We start from the raw sequence: 17440 nt of genomic DNA, 5'->3' as shown, positions 1-17440 counted from the left end.
GCTCCAACTGGTGGAAGTGCACGCCGTGCCTGGCGAGGATGGTGATGTTCCTCGTCCTCAGAAGTATTGGTGAATACAGACATGGCGCCCCCCCCATCCTGATGGTGTCAGTTTGAGGGGGTCCAAAAAGCTGGTAAATATATGTAAACAGAAGAATTCTGAGTGTAACCAAGAATTTTCAGTCTAAAAACAAAGATCTCCCAGCCAAACGTTTGTCTGAGATACCTGAGTGCCCTGCTGCAATAATTTACCTTTTATCCCCATCAGTCAAACAGGCATTTAAATGTCCAACTGGCTGCTGCCTGAAACACGTCTCCTTGAACATGGAGTGTTTCCCACAGCACGGGAAACACGCTGAGGTTGAATTAAAATCGCACCCCTGCCTCAACCTCCACAAAATGAATGACTTAAACAAGATCAACAATGTCAATAAATGGTTTAACTATCGTCCTGCCGGCTTTAATTGCTTCCAAACCCGCTCGGGATTTTCCCGATTTTGGCAGCCCCCCGCCCCCAACACACCGGCAATTTGATTTTAAAAATGAGGCCCATATGCTTAAAGCAATAATGTTTTCATATAAGGCATTGTTGACCACACAGTTTTTAATTCAAATGACAAGGTAGCAGATTCCAGTCCATAAGGTAGGTGTCCATTTGTGATAAGCTTGCAACTAATCACAAATAAATTGGATTCTGTTAACCATGAGATCTAGTGGCAAATCTAAATGAGACCGAGGTAATGGCTCTGCTTTGCTTTCCATCACCATTGGTTGATACAGTTTTTAATATGATGATGATCTTTTTCATTCGCTAACATGTATTTCAGTCAGCTGATAAATATTCAAATGAGCGCTGACTGAAAATCAATTATTTGAATTCTATTTTTTAAGTTCCATGTGGTATCAGAAACAACTCTCAATGATTTCAGCTATTCTAAAAATGTACGTATTTATGACATTTTCATTCCAAGCATAAAATAATACAATTTTCCAGGTATTGTATTGTATTGAGAGCTTGGCTGGAATGGGAATACTCTGTTTCTATGTCCCAGTTATATGGAATGTTTGCTGTTGGCGATGTGACACTAACACATTAACTATAGTGCAGGCTCCTTTTAAAAATGTTAAACAATTGAGCAGTCCACTATACAACCATTCAATTTCAAATGGCTCAAAAGAGTTGACTATCCCTTCACCTCTTTTCTATCATCAGAAACCTCACCAGCAGTGGGAGACTGGTAGTCAGGTCTGTGTACACATTTGAGAATACATGCATGGAACTCTGGTTCCTCCACTCATCCAAGCAGAATAACCATTCCCCCCCCCGACCCCCCCCCACCCCCCGATATAGAAAAGTAGCCAGGACTACAGTATTTTTCACAGTATAAGTGAGGAATAAGAACAACTTCCAGTTGGTTTGAAGTCAATACAATCAGTGTACCAAAGTCCAATTACAAAAGCACAGGCAAACGCAATTTAAAAATCTGCCGAAGATTATTTTCTCATAATGGTAATCTTCTATTGGGTTTTGATATCACAAGGCATTGGAGTATTTTAAGCCGATTAATAATTTTTTTGTGAGATCAACCTATTGAGTATTTGTACCATTAGTTGCATGCATTGATCACCTATTTATAAATCAGAAAGACATGTTAAACAAGGGCTTGTATAACGACAACTGATGTACAAATACTACGTTACCTCAAATAGTTACTTTTGTTTTTCACCCCATTTCCTGGTGGGTTAAGTTGCTTTATAAAATTTTATCCCAATCTCCTATCATCCTCTATAATCCTGAAGATGTTGCTCATGCTGAGATACAGTTCTATGGGCACTAACAGCCTCTGGTACCTCACCCAAGTGGCCATTTTGTATATATGCACCTAGATGTCCAAGGGGGTCACTTTATGAAATCATGGTCCCAGCGGGGATGTTTGCCTGCTAGGTGCACGTATTAGGAATACTGGCATGTCATTAAAATTAATGGATGGAAAATCATGGGAAACATATGCCTGATTTCCAGGAATACACATCCAGCTACCCCTCTAGCATGTTAAGCAGCTATTTTACCATGATGGTCATCACAGCTGAGTCCGCCACACATTTATTTTTCAGCAGGGATTACTGAAGCATGCCATCTCCCAGCTGGTGGAAAATATACACCAAAGAGTTAAAATGTGAGGTGGTGATGGGGAGAAAGTAAATGTAATCGGTACATAGGTCATGCATTCCATTGAAAGTTGCTATGTAAACATTCCTATGGGATTCTCATGTTAAAATGCCCATAAAATGTGACGTTTCCCATGATACTTCTCTCTGATGCCAGTAGACAGCACTCTAATTGGATTTCCACTATTAATCTGATCACTGACTGTAATAGTCCCTGTAACACTACTACTAAATTCCTGCCTGATACCTCAGCAGTGACGATGGTGCCAACCCTGTAATACTACAAATCACTCAAGATGTTTTGAGTCTTCAGCAGGCAGTTGCAGAACTCCCAGTGCTAGGAACGTTGTATGGCCTCTGTCTCCTGTCCCCTAGTTCCACCACAAGTAGTGGCGCTGAAGACCTTGTTCTTTCGCAGCTGAATCTTTCTTCAGAAAGTCAGGCAAGTGTTTGAATTTCTGTTTAATTCAAATTTTTTATTATTTTGCTTCTCTGCTCGACCCACACCTGAGGAAATGGCTCCCGTTGCCTGTTTGTCCGCACTGGAGGAAATCTCTTTCCCTAGCCTAGCATCATGCCCCCTTCCACCCACCAGTTGGCCTGTTTCAAATGGTTCCCACAACGGCTCACTCCAGCCTTCTTCCTTTGGGCTTAGTGCTCCTTTCTTCGTACTACCATTTTTTCCACCTTCCCAAGCCTCTAATCCTTCTCTACCTCCCGATTGTCCCTCCTGGCCTCTGATCTTGCTGTACCACCCCCCCGCCTCCCTCCATGGTCTCTACCTCTTCCTTTTCCTACTCACGGCTTCTAACCCTACTCTACCCCTGGTGTCAGTAATTGCTAACAATTTTACAACACCAAGTTATAGTCCAGCAATTTTATTTTAAATTCACAAGCTTTCGGAGGCTTCCTCCTTCGTCAGGTGATGAAGGAGGAAGCCTCCGAAAGCTTGTGAATTCAAAATAAAATTGCTGGACTATAACTTGGTGTTGTAAAATTGTTTACAATTGTCAACCCCAGTCCATCACCGGCATCTCCACGTCAGTAATTGCAGCAGTGCAGTCATTTCCCTGGTCTCCAGCATTCTTAATTCTCACCCTCGCTCTTGGCCTCTAAATCTGTGCTAGCTTGCACCTGGCCTCTAACTCTGCAGAACCTTCCATCCCAGCCCCCTAGCTCTAACCCCCTCTACCTTCTCCCTCCCCTCCCAGCCTCTAACTGAGCTCTACCTTCCCTTCCCCTCCCTGCCCCCATCCCCTCTAACCATACACTACAATCCCCTGGCCTCTAACCCCACTCAACTAAAAAGCTGCACTTGCTATTGACTTGCTGTGTGCAAATCACAACATGTACTCAAATATATGGAAAGACTCACCTAGTTCCTGCCCTCTCCATTATAATAGTGCAGCACTTCCCAACCAGAATTAGCAACAGGAGCAATGTCGTACAACAACTATATTTATTTTGGTAACATCAGGCGGATATAGCTATTGATAATCTTGATAGCGATGTTTGTTTTGTTAACATGATGTATTTATGGCCGTCTGATACTGCTCCCCAGGCAGTCTTTTAACTTAGTCAGTGAAGCAGTGCTGGGTTTTGTGTGTGTGCAGGTGCAAAAAAGTGACTGCCAGCAAACGCCTTGAAGATTTTGACAAATAAACCAGCTTACATTTTCAGTCTCTTTGAAATCACACTAAGTTCAGGGCAGGTTGACCCAAATTAAATGCCATACAACACTGGGCTTGTGGAGACTCCACCACTGAGTAAGCCGTAGACTTCAATGGAAATGAAAATCGGGAGAGGTATATAACCGAGCAGCTGATTCGATATCAGCCATTTTACACTACCGCTCAAAGTCAAAATGACCCCCACTGCTTTGTGCCACAGGATGACATTCCCCTCTGCTTTTCCCTTTTTGTCTCCTTGTTATAGAGCAGTACAAAAAAAAGAGGATAATAATTTAGAAAAAATTCTAAAATATACTTACGTTATTTGCAGATTTGTTCTGGATTGAATATAAGGGACTATGTGTCCAAGAAGTCTTACACCATTTTTCCACTCTTCCTCCTTTCCAAAGGGGCAGACCACGACATCACATTCATCATTTGAAAACTGGTAGTAGATATCCTTATCTTGAAAACTCTCTTGCTTTTCCATTGCTAGGAAAGAAAAAGATCAGGTGTGATATTTGTCAGTGGTTTGTGCTGTGACAATGTTATACTGCAATGCCCTTTTCTTTTTTTTTTGTCTTAAGGACCTAAATGAAAGCCATTAACAACTGCCCAGGTCTGCGGACTGACTTGTTGTAGAAAATTGTTGCTGACAGAGATTAGTAAAGATTTCTAGTTCAATCAAGTGGTGTATTTAAAGTGGTTGTATCATCTAGGAAAAAGACCTTGCTGGAAAAAGATGTATAGGGCCAAAATCAGTTACCCAACACAATTTTCACTGGATACGCCACCATTTAATTTTCATAATTGTACAGTAGTGCTTGGGAATTATTTAAATCGTCTCAAATCTCCAAAGAATAAGTTAATATGAACCAAAGTGCCAATGTGTCCTTAATGTACTTTTGCTCTGCTACTCGTATCCTAACTCGCACCAAATCCCATTCACCCATCACCCCTGTGCTCGCTGACCTACATTGGCTCCCAGTCTGGGAACACTTCGATTTTAAAATTCTATTCTTGTTTTTAAATCCCTCCATGGCTTCGCCCCTCCCTATCTCTGTAACCTCCTCCAGTCCTACAACCGTCCGAGATCTCTGTGTTCCTCCAATTCGTGCCTCTTGCGCATCCCCAATTTTAATCGCTCCACCATTGGCGGCCGTGCCTTCAGCTGCCTAGGCCCTAAGCTCTGGAATTCCCTCCTTAAACCTCTCCGCCTCTCTACCTCTCTCCTCCTTTAAGATGCTCCTTAAAACCTACCTCTTTGACCAAGCTTTTGGTCATCTGTCTTAATATCTCTTTATGTGGCTCGGTGTCAAATTTTGTTTGATAACACTCCTGTGAAGCACCTTGGGACATTTTACTACGATAAAGGCGCTATATAAATGCAAGTTGTTGTTGTTTATGAGAAAGACTTTCATACCTGTTCATTGATGTAATGTGAATTCATGTCATTACTTAGGTGGAGCTAAGGTAACATTCTTTTAATTAAATCATCATCATGTGATAAATATATTGTAATTAGAGACAAATTGCCCATGAGTGCGCCTGAATAAGGTCACATTTTTGAACTATGGCTGATGGAAGGGAATTATGTCACCATTTGCAGAGATGCTAATTGAAGGCATAATTTATTCCAAGTTCTTTTTAAAATTCAAATTACAATAATGCTTCAAATGTATAAAGGTCAATTCAGCTTCCTGCATCTTTTCTGGCTAAATTCAATCAACCAAGACATTCCCAGCAAATCACTATATATCCTATGAACAGTCTTAGTACAGGATTTATTTTCCTTGTATGATGACAAAACAAAAAGACATTATAGATATTCAAATTCACTCCATTCTCATTTGATAAACATGACTAGTGTTTCTATCCATTTGAACATTACTAGGCAGAATGAAACAAATGACTTGTCATCTTGAGTATAAATCAGATTAGGACAACTGGATTTTGCTGCTATTTTTAAACAATGCTCTCGTACCTCACAATATTTTGTTAGTTTAATAGGTGCAAGACTGACACTCCCAGTGCAGTACTGAGGGAGTGCTGCACTGTTGGAAGTTCCTATCTTTTGATCAGATGTTAAACCGAGGCTCTGTCTGCCCCTTTAGGTGGATGTAAAAGATCCCACGGCACTATTCGGAGAAAAGCAGGGGATTTCTCCCCAGTGTCCTGGCCAATATTTATCCCTCAACCAACATCACTAAAACAGATTATCTGGTCATTATCACATTGCTGTTTGCGGGAGCTTGCCATGTGTAATTTGGCTGCCGCGTTTCTTAAGTTACAACAGTGACTACACTTCAAAATTACTTAATTGGCTGTAAAGCACTTTGGGACGTCCTGAGGTTGTGAAAGGCATTACGAAAATGCAAGTTCTTTCTTTTTAAGAGAGCACACAATATGACTCCCCAGCTTTTCTTGACACAATCCTATCTCTAAATTTATATTAAATTTATATTATATATATATAAATTTATTTATATATAATATAAATTTAATATAAATGCATTGACATGAAAGTGGAAATTACAGAGAGGTGCAAGAACCATAGAGCAGTGATAATGGGGGACTTCAATTATCCTAATATAGGCTGGGATAGTAATAGTGTAAAGGGCAGAGGGGGGGAGAATTTCTGAACTGTGTTCTGGAGAACTTCCTTGATCAGTACGTTTCCAGCCCAACAAGGAAGGTGGCGTTGCTGGATCTGGTCCTGGGGAATGAGGTGGGTCAAGTGGAGCAAGTGTCAGTGCGGGAACATTTAGGAAACAGTGATCATAGTATCATAAGGTTTAGATTAGTTATGGAAAAGGACAAGGAGCAATCTAGAGTAAAAATACTTAATTGGAGGAGGGCCAATTTCAGTGGGTTGAGAACAGATCTGGCCCAGGTAAATTGGAATCAAAGATTGGCAAGTAAAACTGTAATTGAACAATGGGCGGCCTTTAAAGAGGAGATGGTTCAGGTACAGTCCAGGTACATTCCCACGAGAGGGAAAGGTAGGGCAACTAAAGCCAGAGCTCCCTGGATGACGAAAGAGATAGAGAGTAAGATGAAGCAGAAAAAGGGGGCGTATGATAGATGTCAGGTTGATAATACAGGTGAGAACCAGGCTGAATATAGAAAGTGCAGAGGAGAAGTGAAAAAGTAAATAAGAGGGGCAAAGAGAGAGTATGAGAATAAACTGGCAACTAACATAAAAGGGAATCCAAAAGTTCTCTATAGGCATATAAATAGTAAACGGGTAGTAAGAAGAGGGGTGGAGCTGATTAGGGACCAAAAAGAAGATCTACACATGGAAGCAGAGGGCATGTCTGAGCTACTAAATGAGTACTTCGCATCTGAAGAAGATGCTGCCAAAGTCACAGTAAAGGAGGAGATAACTGATATACTGGATGAGCTAAAAATTGATAAAGAGGTGAAACGAGAAAGGCTGGTTGTACTTAAAGTAGATAAGTCACCCGGTCCGGATGTGATGCAACCTAGGTTGCTGAGGGGATTAAGGGTGGAAATTGTGGAGGTACAGGCCATAATCTTCCAATCATCCTTAGATACGGAGGTGGTGCAGAGGACTGAAGAATTGCTATTGTTATACCCTTGTTCAAAAGAGGGTGTAAGGATAAACCCAGCAACTACAGGCCAGTCAGTTTAACCTCAGTGGTGGGGAAGCTTTTAGAAACGATAATCCGAGACAAAATTAATAGTCACTTGGACAAGTGTGGATTAATTAAGGAAAGCCTGCACGGATTTGTTAAAGGCAAATCGTGTTTAACTAACTTGATTGAATTTTTTGATGAGGTAACAGAGAGGGTTGATGAGGGCAACGCGGTTGATGTGGTGTATATGGACTTCCAAAAGCCGTTTGATAAAGTGCCACATAATAGGCTTGTCAGCAAACTTGAAGCCCATGGAATAAAAGGGGCAGTGGCAGCAAGGATACGAAATTGGCTAAGAGATAGGAATCAGAGGGTAGTGGTGAATGTTTGTGTTTGGACGGGAAGAAGGTATACGGTGGTGTTCCCCAGGTGTCAATACTAGGACCACTGCTTTTCTTGATATATATTAATGACTTGGACTTGGGTGTACAGGGCACAATTTCAAAATTTGCAGATGACACAAAACTTGGAAGTGTAGTGAACAGTGAGGAGGATAGTGATAGACTTCAAGAGGACATAGACAGGCTGGTGGAATGGGCGGACACGGCAGATGAAATTTAACACAGAGAAGTGTGAGGTGATACATTTTGGTAGGAAGAACGAGGAGAATGAGGTGGGTCAAGTGGAGCAAGTGTCAGTGCGGGAACATTTAGGAAACAGTGATCATAGTATCATAAGGTTTAGATTAGTTATGGAAAAGGACAAGGAGCAATCTAGAGTAAAAATACTTAATTGGAGGAGGGCCAATATAAACTAAAAGGTACAATTCAAAAGGGAGTGCACGAACAGAGAAACCTTGGGGTATATGTGCACAGGTCGTTGAAGGTGGCAGGACAGGTTGAGAAAGCGGTTAAAAAAGCATACAGGATCCTGGGATTTATAAACAGAGGCATAGAGTACAAAAGCAAGGAGGTTACGATGAACCTTTATAAAACACTGGTTCAGCCACAACAGGAGCATTATGTCCAATTCTGGGGCACTGCACTTTTGGAAGGCGGTGAAGGCCTTAGAGAGGGCACAGAAGAGATTTACTAGAATGGTTCCATGGATGAGGGGCTTCAGTTACGTGGAGTGACTGGAGAAGATGGGGTTGTTCTCCTTCGAGCAGAGATGGTTGAGAGGAGATTTGATAGAGGTGTACAAAATCATGAGGGGTCGAGACAGAGTAGACAGAGAGAAACTATTCCCATTGGCAGAAGGGTCGAGAACCTGATGACATAGATTTATGGTGATTGACAAAAGAACCAAAGGTGACATGAGGAAAAACTTTTTTTATACAGCGAGTAGTTATAATCTGGAATGCACTGCCTGAAAGGGTGGTGGAGGCAGATTCAATCATGGCTTTCAAAAGGGAATTAGATAAGTACTTGAATGGAAAAAATCTGCAGGGCTACGGGGAAAGGGTGGGGGAGTGGGACTAGTTGGATTGCTCTCACAAAAGCCAGGCTCATAGAAACATAGAAAATAGGAGCAGGAGTAGGCCATTCAGCCCTTCGAGCCTGCTCTACCATTCAATATGATCATGGCTGATCCTCTGTCTCAATACCATATTCCTGCTCTCTCCTCATACCCCTTGATGCCATTTGTGTCTAGAAATCTATCTAGCTCCATCTTAAATATATTCAGTGACTTGGCCTCCACAGCCTTCTGTGGTAGAGAATTCCACAGGTTCACCACCCTCTGAGTGAAGAAATTTCTCCTCATCTCAGTCCTAAATGTCCTACCCCGTATCCTGAGACTGTGACCCCTTGTTCTGGGCCCCACGGCCAGGGGAAACATCCTCCCTGCATCCAGTCTGTCTAGCCCTGTCAGAATTTTATATGTTTCAATGAGATCCCCTCTCATTCTTCTAAACTCGAGTGATTACAGGCCGAGTCGACCCAATCTCTCCTCATACGACAATTCTGCCATCCCAGGAATCAGTCTGGTGAACCGTCGCAGCACTCCCTCAATGGCAAGTATATCCTTTCTTAGGTAAGGAGACGAAAACTGCATACAATACTCCAGGTGTGGTCTCACCAAGGCCCTGTATAACTGCAGTAAGACATCCTTGCTCCTATACTCAAATCCTCTTGCAATGAAGGCCAACATACCATGTGCCTTCCTAACTACTTGCTGCATCTGCATATTTGCTTTCAGTGACTGGTGTACAAGGACACCCAGGTCCCTTTGGACATCAACATTTCCCAATCTATCACCATTTAAATAATACTCTGCCTTTCTGTTTTTCTTTCCGAAGTGGATAACTTCACATTTATCCACGTTATACTGCATCTGCCATGTATTTGCCCATTCACTCAACTTGTCTAAATCGCCTTGAAGCCTCTTTGAATCCTCCGCATAACTCACGATCTCACCTAGTTTTGTGTCGTCAGCAAACTTGGAAATATTACATTTGGTTCCCTCATCCAAATCATTGATATATATTGTGAATAGCTGGGGCCCAAGCACTGATCCCTGCGGTACCCCACTAGTCACTGCCTGCCACCTGATAAAAGACCCATTTATTCCTACTCTCTGTTTCCTGTTTGTCAATCAATTCTCAATCCATGCCAATATATTCCCCCCAATCCCATGTGCTTTAATTTTGCACACTAACCTCTTATGTGGGACTTTATCAAAGGCCTTCTGAAAATCCAAATAAACCACATCCACTGGTTCTCCCTTATCTATTCTACCAGTTACATCCTCAAAAAACTCCAGTAGGTTTGTCAAACATGATTTCCCTTTCATAAATCCATGTTGACTTTGTCTAATCCCATTGATATTTTCTAAATGTCCTGTTATCACTTCCTTTATCATAGACTCTAACATTTTCCCTACTACTGATGTTAGGCTAACCGGTCTGTAGTTCCCTGTTTTCTCTCTCCCTCCTTTTTTAAATAGTGAGGTTACATTTGCCACCCTCCAATCTGCAGGAACTGTTCCATAATCTATAGAATTTTAGAAGATGACAACTAATGCATCCACTATTTCCATGGCTACCTCTTTTAGTACTCTGGGATGCAAATTACCAGGCCCTGAGGATTTAATGGCTTTCAGTCCCATGAATTTCTCCAGCACTATTGTTTTACTAATACTAATTACTCGACGGGCTGAAAGCCCTCCTTCTGTGCTGTAACCATTCTATCATTCTTTAGCTCTGGAGTCAGGTTGCCAATCTAATCCCTATGCCTGTTAAGGAAGCCCATTGTACATCCTGGTGAATGTTATAACCTTACTTTCCAAAGTTTTTAATGATAACAGTGGGCTGATGCTCCCTTAACATTTAAAATGAGCCATCTTGGGAGCAGAGCTCTGCACACACATCCGAGCACAAGTACACAGCACTCCTCACTAAAGTCAATGCAGCTAGCAATATAACTGGGGTCTGCTAACTGAACTTTGCACTACATTGCAGCTAAATTGGGTAATATAATTGCAGTACAAAAAATCTACATACAGCTGTTTTTTAAATTTTGCCCACAAAATCATTAATAGAGCACAATAAAGTGAGAGTCGTGAAATGTATGTTTTTCCATTATTAATCTGAGCATTGGTTTCCCCCCCACATTTTCTTTATAACAAATGTCACTATTTTTGCGAGGAAGGCGGGGTGGAGGGACTCTTTGGGCACTCTGGATCACTGTGAACCTCCTACACTGAATCACTTCACGTGCAGTGGACCCAATAAGCAGTAAAGCACCAAGCAGTTCAGTTCTTGTTTTCAAATTCCTCCGTGACCTCATCCCTCCCTGTCTCTGTAACCTCCTCCTGCCCTACAACCCTCCGGGATCTCTGTGCTGCTCCAATTCTGGTCTCTTGTACATCCCCAATCCATCAATGGCGGCTGTGTCTTCAGCTGCCTTGGCCCTAAGCTCTGGAATTCCCTCCTTAAACCTCTCCGCCCCTCCACCTCTCTGTCCCCCTTTAAGAGGCTCCTTAAAATCTAACTCTTTGACCAAGCTTTTGGTCACCTGTCCTAATATTTCCTAATGTGGCTCAGTATCAATTTTGTTTGTAAACGATTCTGTGAAGTGTCTTGGGACATTTTACTACGTTAAAGGCGCTAGATAAATGCAAGTTGTTATTGTCTAATCCTTTCTCCTCCCACTTATCATGTACATGACACTTCTCTTAAACTCCTGCCTTGCTCTAAACAAAAGATGGCCCAATCAGAGATCGCGAGCAGTCTTTGATTTCCTCTATTCATTTTGCTTGGCGAAAGTCTGACCAAGTTTATTTCATTACGTGTAGACACCAAGAAAGTATTTTCCCAAATGTTTCCTTAGGTATGATCCACTTTCATAGTAATGGTACTAATAAGATTTTGATCTTCCAGATGCATATATGTGTTTACTCCTTAGTGTATAAATGAAGAATCTGTGTCTGAATCCAGTCTTCCAGTACTTTTCATTGAACCATCAAGAATTTAAATGCAAGAAAGCCTTTGATCGAACTAATTTCATGGAACCCATCGAAACCATCGTCATTAGGTCATTAGGAAATATCATGGATTATACCTGCAAATATAAGAACATAAGAAAAAGGAGCAGGAGTAGGTCATACGGCCCCTCAAGCCTGCGCCGCCATTCAGTAAGATCATAGCTGATCTTCTACCTCAACTCCACTTTCCCGCCCTATTCCCATATCCCTTGATTCCCCTAGTGTCCAAAAATCTATCAATCTCAATCTCAAATATATTCAACGACTCAGCATCCACTGCCCTCTGGGGTGGAGAATTCCAAAGATTCACAACTCTGAATGAAGAATTTTTTCCTAAATGGCTGATCTCTTACCTTGTGACTATGATCTCTAATTCTAGACTCTCTAGTCAGGGGAAACAGCCTTACAGCATCTACCCTGTCAAGCCCTCTAAGAATTTTATATGTTTCAATGAGATCACCTCTCGTTCTTCTAAACTCCAGAGAATATTTTTTTTTATTATTCGTTCATGGGATGTGGGCGTCACTGGCGAGGCCGGCATTTATTGCCCATCCCTAATTGCCCTTGAGAAGGTGGTGGTGAGCTGCCTTCTTGAACCGCTGCAGTCCATGTGGTGAAGGTTCGCCCACAGTGCAGTTAGGAAGGCCCAATTTACTCAATCTCTCCTCATAGGTCAACTCTCTCATCCCAGGTATCAATGTAGTGAACCTTCGTTGCATCCCCTCTGAGGCAAGTTTATTCTTCCTTAGGTAAGGAGACCAAAACTGTACACAGTACTCCAGGTAATGTGTTAACATTGCCGGCCAGACTATGATATTTGTTTAAAGAACTCATTAACAGATGTAAGCCTCACACAGGAATCTTCCTTATATTGACGGTGTCAGTATAGGATCAGCATCACAGTGGGGGAAGGGAGCACCCAATTACGCTTTGCAAAAGGTGCAACATTGCAGAAGAAAATAGAATGGTGGCACAGGAGGCGAGCTGAGCTTTAAGGAAAATTATATTACATGTGGCTGTTGTGCTAACACAAAGGAAAACTGATGCAAGATAATCCAATGAAAGTAACCTGTTTGTGGTTACAATAGTTGAGATTAGGTCAGCACCAGTAGTTTTATACTACACTTGTACAACTGGGGTGAAGAAAAATTACAGTGCAGCACCAGCCTCGAAAATTAGTAGATTAATAAACACTTTCTTAATAGGAAGGACAACAACAAAATGAGCTGGAACATAGGGTTATTATAGTACTGACTCTGTTATGAGGAAAGCTCACTACTCGAGTACCTTTAGTGCCCAGTCTATGATAGGTTTAGTATCTGACCCTGAGCCTCAGTGAACAGTGAAAACAAAACCGTTTCTTTTGGTCACAAAAGCTGGGCATCTGAATTTTTTTTTTGCTCTCCACCTGCATGCATTCGCCCATTTTGATCATTCGATCATTCTCAAATGAGTTTCCAGTAAAGTAGTTTTCATGTTTTCCTCTAACTTTTTTTAAATTTGTTCATGGGATGTGGGTGTCGCTGGCGAGGCCAGCATTTATTGCCCATCCCTAATTGCCCTTGAGAAGATGGTGGTGAGCCGCCTTCTTGAACCGCTGCAGTCCGTGTGGTGAAGGTTCTCCCACAGTGCTGTTAGGAAGGGAGTTCCAGGATTTTAACCCAGCGACGATGAAGGAACGGCGATATATTTCCAAGTTGGGATGCTGTGTGACTTGAAGGGTAACATGCAGGTGGTGTTGTTCCCATGTGCCTGCTGCCCTTGTCCTTCTAGGTGGTAGAGGTCGCAGGTATTGGGAGGTGCTGTCGAAGAAGCCTTGGCGAGTTGCTGCAGTGCATCCTGTGGATGGTACACACTGCAGCCACTGTGCGCCGGTGATGAAGGGAGTGAATGTTTAGGGTGGTGGATGGGGTGCCAATCAAGCAGGCTGCTTTGTCCTGGATGGTATCGAGCTTCTTGAGTGCTGTTGGAGCTGCACTCATCCAGGCAAGTGGAGAGTATTCCATCACACTCCTGACCTGTGCCTTGTAGGCAGTGGAAAGGCTTTGGTGAGTCAGGAGATGAGTCACTCACTGCAGAATACCCAGCCTCTGACCTGCTCCTGGAGCCACAGTATTTATGTGGCTGATCCAGTTAAGTTTCTGGTCAATGGTGACCCCCAGGATATTGATGGTGGGGGATTCGGCAATGGTAATGTCGTTGAATGTCAAGGGGAGGTGGTTAGACTCTCTCTTGGAGATGGTCATTGCCTGGCACTTGTCTTGCGCGAATTTTACTTGTCACTTATCAGCCCTATCCTGGATGTTGTCCAGGTCTTGCTGCATGCGGGCATGGACTGATTCATTATCTGAGGGGTTGTGAATGGAACTGAACACTGTTCAATCATCAGCGAACATCCCCATTTCTGATCTTATGATGGAGGGAGGGTCATTGATGAAGCAGCTGAAGATGGTCGGGCCTAGGACACTGTCCTGAGTAACTCATGAAGCAATGTCCTGGGGCTGAGATGATTGGCCTCCAACAACCACTACCATCTTCCTTTGTGCTAGGTATGACTCCAGCCACTGGAGAAATTTCCCCCTGATTCCCATTGACTTCAATTTTACTAGGGCTCCTTGGTACCACACTCGGCCAAATGCTGCCTTGATGTCGAGGGCAGTCACTCTCACCTCACCTCTGGAATTTAGCTCTTTTCTCCATGTTTGGACCAAGGCTGTAATGAGGTCTGGAGCCGAGTAGTCCTGGCGGAACCCAAACTGAGCATCGGTGAGCAGGTTATTGGTGAGTAAGTGCCGCTTGATAGCACTGTCGACGACACCTTCCATCAATTTGCTGATGATTGAGGGTAGACTGATGGGGCGGTAATTGGCCAGATTGGATTTGTCCTGCCTTTTGTGGACAGGACATACCTGGGCAATTTTCCACATTGTCGGGTAGATGCCAGTTTTGTAGCTGCACTGGAACAGCTTGGCTAGAGGCACAGCTAGTTCTGGAGCACAAGTCTTCAGCACTACAGCTGGGATGTTGTTGGGGCCCATAGCCTTTGCTGTATCCAGTCCACTCAGCCGTTTCTTGATATCACATGGAGTGAATCGAATTGGGTGAAGACTGGCTTCTGTGATGGTGGGAATATTGGGACGAGACCGAGATGGATCATCCACTCGATACATCTGGCTGAAGATGGTTGCAAACACTTCAGCCTTGTCTTTTGCACTCACGTGCTGGACTCCTCCATCACTGCAGAGCTTTGATCTGATCTGTTAGTTGTAGAATCACTTAGCTCTGTCCATAGCATGTTGCTTCCGCTGTTTAGCATGCATGTAGTCCTGTATTGTAGCTTCACCAGGTTGGCACCTCATTTTTAGGTACGCCTGGTGCTGCTCCTGGCATGCTCTTCTGCACTTCTCATTGAACCAGGGTTGATCCCCTGGCTTGTTGGTAATGGTAGAGTGAGGAATATGCCGGGCCATGAGGTTACAGATTGTGCTGGAATACAATTCTGCTGCTGCTGATGGCCCTCAGCGCCTCATGGATGCCCAGTTTTGAGCTGCTAGATCTGTTCTGAATCTATGCCATTAGCACGGTGATAGTGCCACACAACACGTTGGATGGTGTTCTCAGTGCGAAGATGGGACTTCGTCTCCACGAGGACAGTGCCGTGGTCACTCCTACTAATACTGGATAATCCACTCGGCACTTCTGGCAGATGCATCTGCGACAGGTAGATTGGTGAGGACGAGGTCAAGTAGGTTTTTCCCTCGTGTTGGTTCGCTCACCACCTGCCGCAGGCCCAGTCTGGCAGCTATGTCCTTCAGGACTTGGCCAGCTCAGTCAGTAGTGGTGCTACCGAGCCACTTTTGGCGATGGACATTGAAGTCCCCCACCCAGAGTACATTCAGAGTACATGCATTTGCAACCATCTTCAGCCAGAAGTGCTGAGTGGATGATCCATCTCGGCCTCCTCCCGATATCCCCACTATCACAGAAGCCAGTCTTCAGCCAATTCAATTCACTCCACGTGATATCAAGAAACGACTGAGTGCACTGGATACGGCAAAGGCTATGGGCCCTGACAATATCCCGGCTGTAGCGCTGAAGACTTGTGCTCCAGAACTAACTTATTTTAATGTTCTTTTTTAAAAAAATCACGTTCATTTCTAAGTCCCATTTAACATTGCTGCTGATATAACTGTTAAGAGGTGGGTGATAGCAACTTAGAGTGACTCCTTCCTTCATTGTGGAAAAATAGAAAGATTCCACTTGTTATCTCCTCCAAGATTGCTGCAGTGTTTGGCACCATAGCCACTTAACCACTCATGACTTACCACTCCCTGATATAGCCCCATTACAACATGTTTATTGTTTCTCTTCCCAGTGCAAATGGTAAGTAAGCCCTTCATTGTTATCAGGGTCATCAGAAAAATCACCTCTGTGGCAAGTGGCTGCTTCATACAGTCCAGTTACACTGCAGCTGACATTCAATAACTGCTCTACACAATCCAGTAACTCTGCAGCTCCCCTCCCTACTGCTCTCCTCAGCACCATCCTGGCTTCAGCTTTTCATAGAAAGGTTACAGCACAGAAGGAGGCCATTCGGTCCATTGAGTCCGCGCCAGCTCTATGCACGAGCAATCCATCTAGTCCCACTCCCCCGCCCTATCCCCGTAGCCCTGCACATTTTTTTGTTTCAAGTACTTATCCAGTTCCCTTTTGAAGGCCATGATTGAATCTGCCTCTACCACTCCCTCGGGCAGTGCATTCCAGATCCCAACCACTCGCTGTGTAAAAAAGTTTATCCTCATGTCACCTTTGGTTCTTTTGCCAATCACCTTGAATCTATGCCCTCTGGTTCTTAACCCTTCCATCAATAGAAACTGTTTTTCTCTATCTACTCTGCCTAGACCTTCCATGATTTCTACCTTAGAACTCCCCTACTTTTCTTTGAATATGACCATGGGAACTTTTACATCCACCTGAGATGGCAGCCAGTGCCTTCATTTGAGGTCTCATCTGAAAGATGGCCTCTCTGACATTGCAGCACGCCCCACACTACTGCCTTGAAGTGTTAGCCTAGATCATATGCTCAAGCCTCTGTAGTGAGGCTGGAATCCACAACCTTCTAACTTAGAGGCAAGAGTGCTACCACTGAGCCAAGGCTGACACTAATGGGGGAACAGTGTCTCCAAAGAAGGAGAAGACCTTTTAGTATTTAGCAAGGATAAATTATGTGTGCAGTGAAAGAAGGTTGTAAAAGTTTCCAAAATGGGGAACCCTAAATAAATAAGCTTGAGAACTGCTGCTGTATATAGTGTGTTAAATTTTTTTTTATTCGTTCATGGGATGTGGGCGTCGCTGGCGAGGCTGGCATTTATTGCCCATCCCTAATTGCCCTTGAGAAGGTGGTGGTGAGCCCCCTTCTTGAACTGCTGCAGTCCGTGAGGTGAAGGTTCTCCCACAGTGCTGTTAGGAAGGGAGTTCCAGGATTTTGACCCAGCGACAATGAAGGAACGGCGATATA

The 17440-nt window shown here is 43.4% G+C and overlaps 1 protein-coding gene across 1 annotated transcript in view; it reads right to left on the bottom strand.

The window, feature by feature from the left end:
- LOC137340821 (rap guanine nucleotide exchange factor 5-like) overlaps positions 1 to 17440 on the bottom strand; it is a 208058-nt gene that overhangs the window by 146759 nt on the left and 43859 nt on the right. Inside the window, exon 5 of the mRNA XM_068003627.1 lies at positions 4159 to 4330. Coding sequence (XP_067859728.1) covers positions 4159 to 4330 — 172 coding nt within the window. The remainder of the gene's footprint in view (positions 1 to 4158; positions 4331 to 17440) is intronic.

The sequence above is a fragment of the Heptranchias perlo genome, chromosome 2, assembly GCF_035084215.1.
Source record: "Heptranchias perlo isolate sHepPer1 chromosome 2, sHepPer1.hap1, whole genome shotgun sequence".
NCBI lineage: Eukaryota > Metazoa > Chordata > Chondrichthyes > Hexanchiformes > Hexanchidae > Heptranchias > Heptranchias perlo.
The sequence above is the reverse complement of the archived record's forward strand: the minus strand, read 5'-3'. Positions and strand labels throughout refer to the sequence as shown.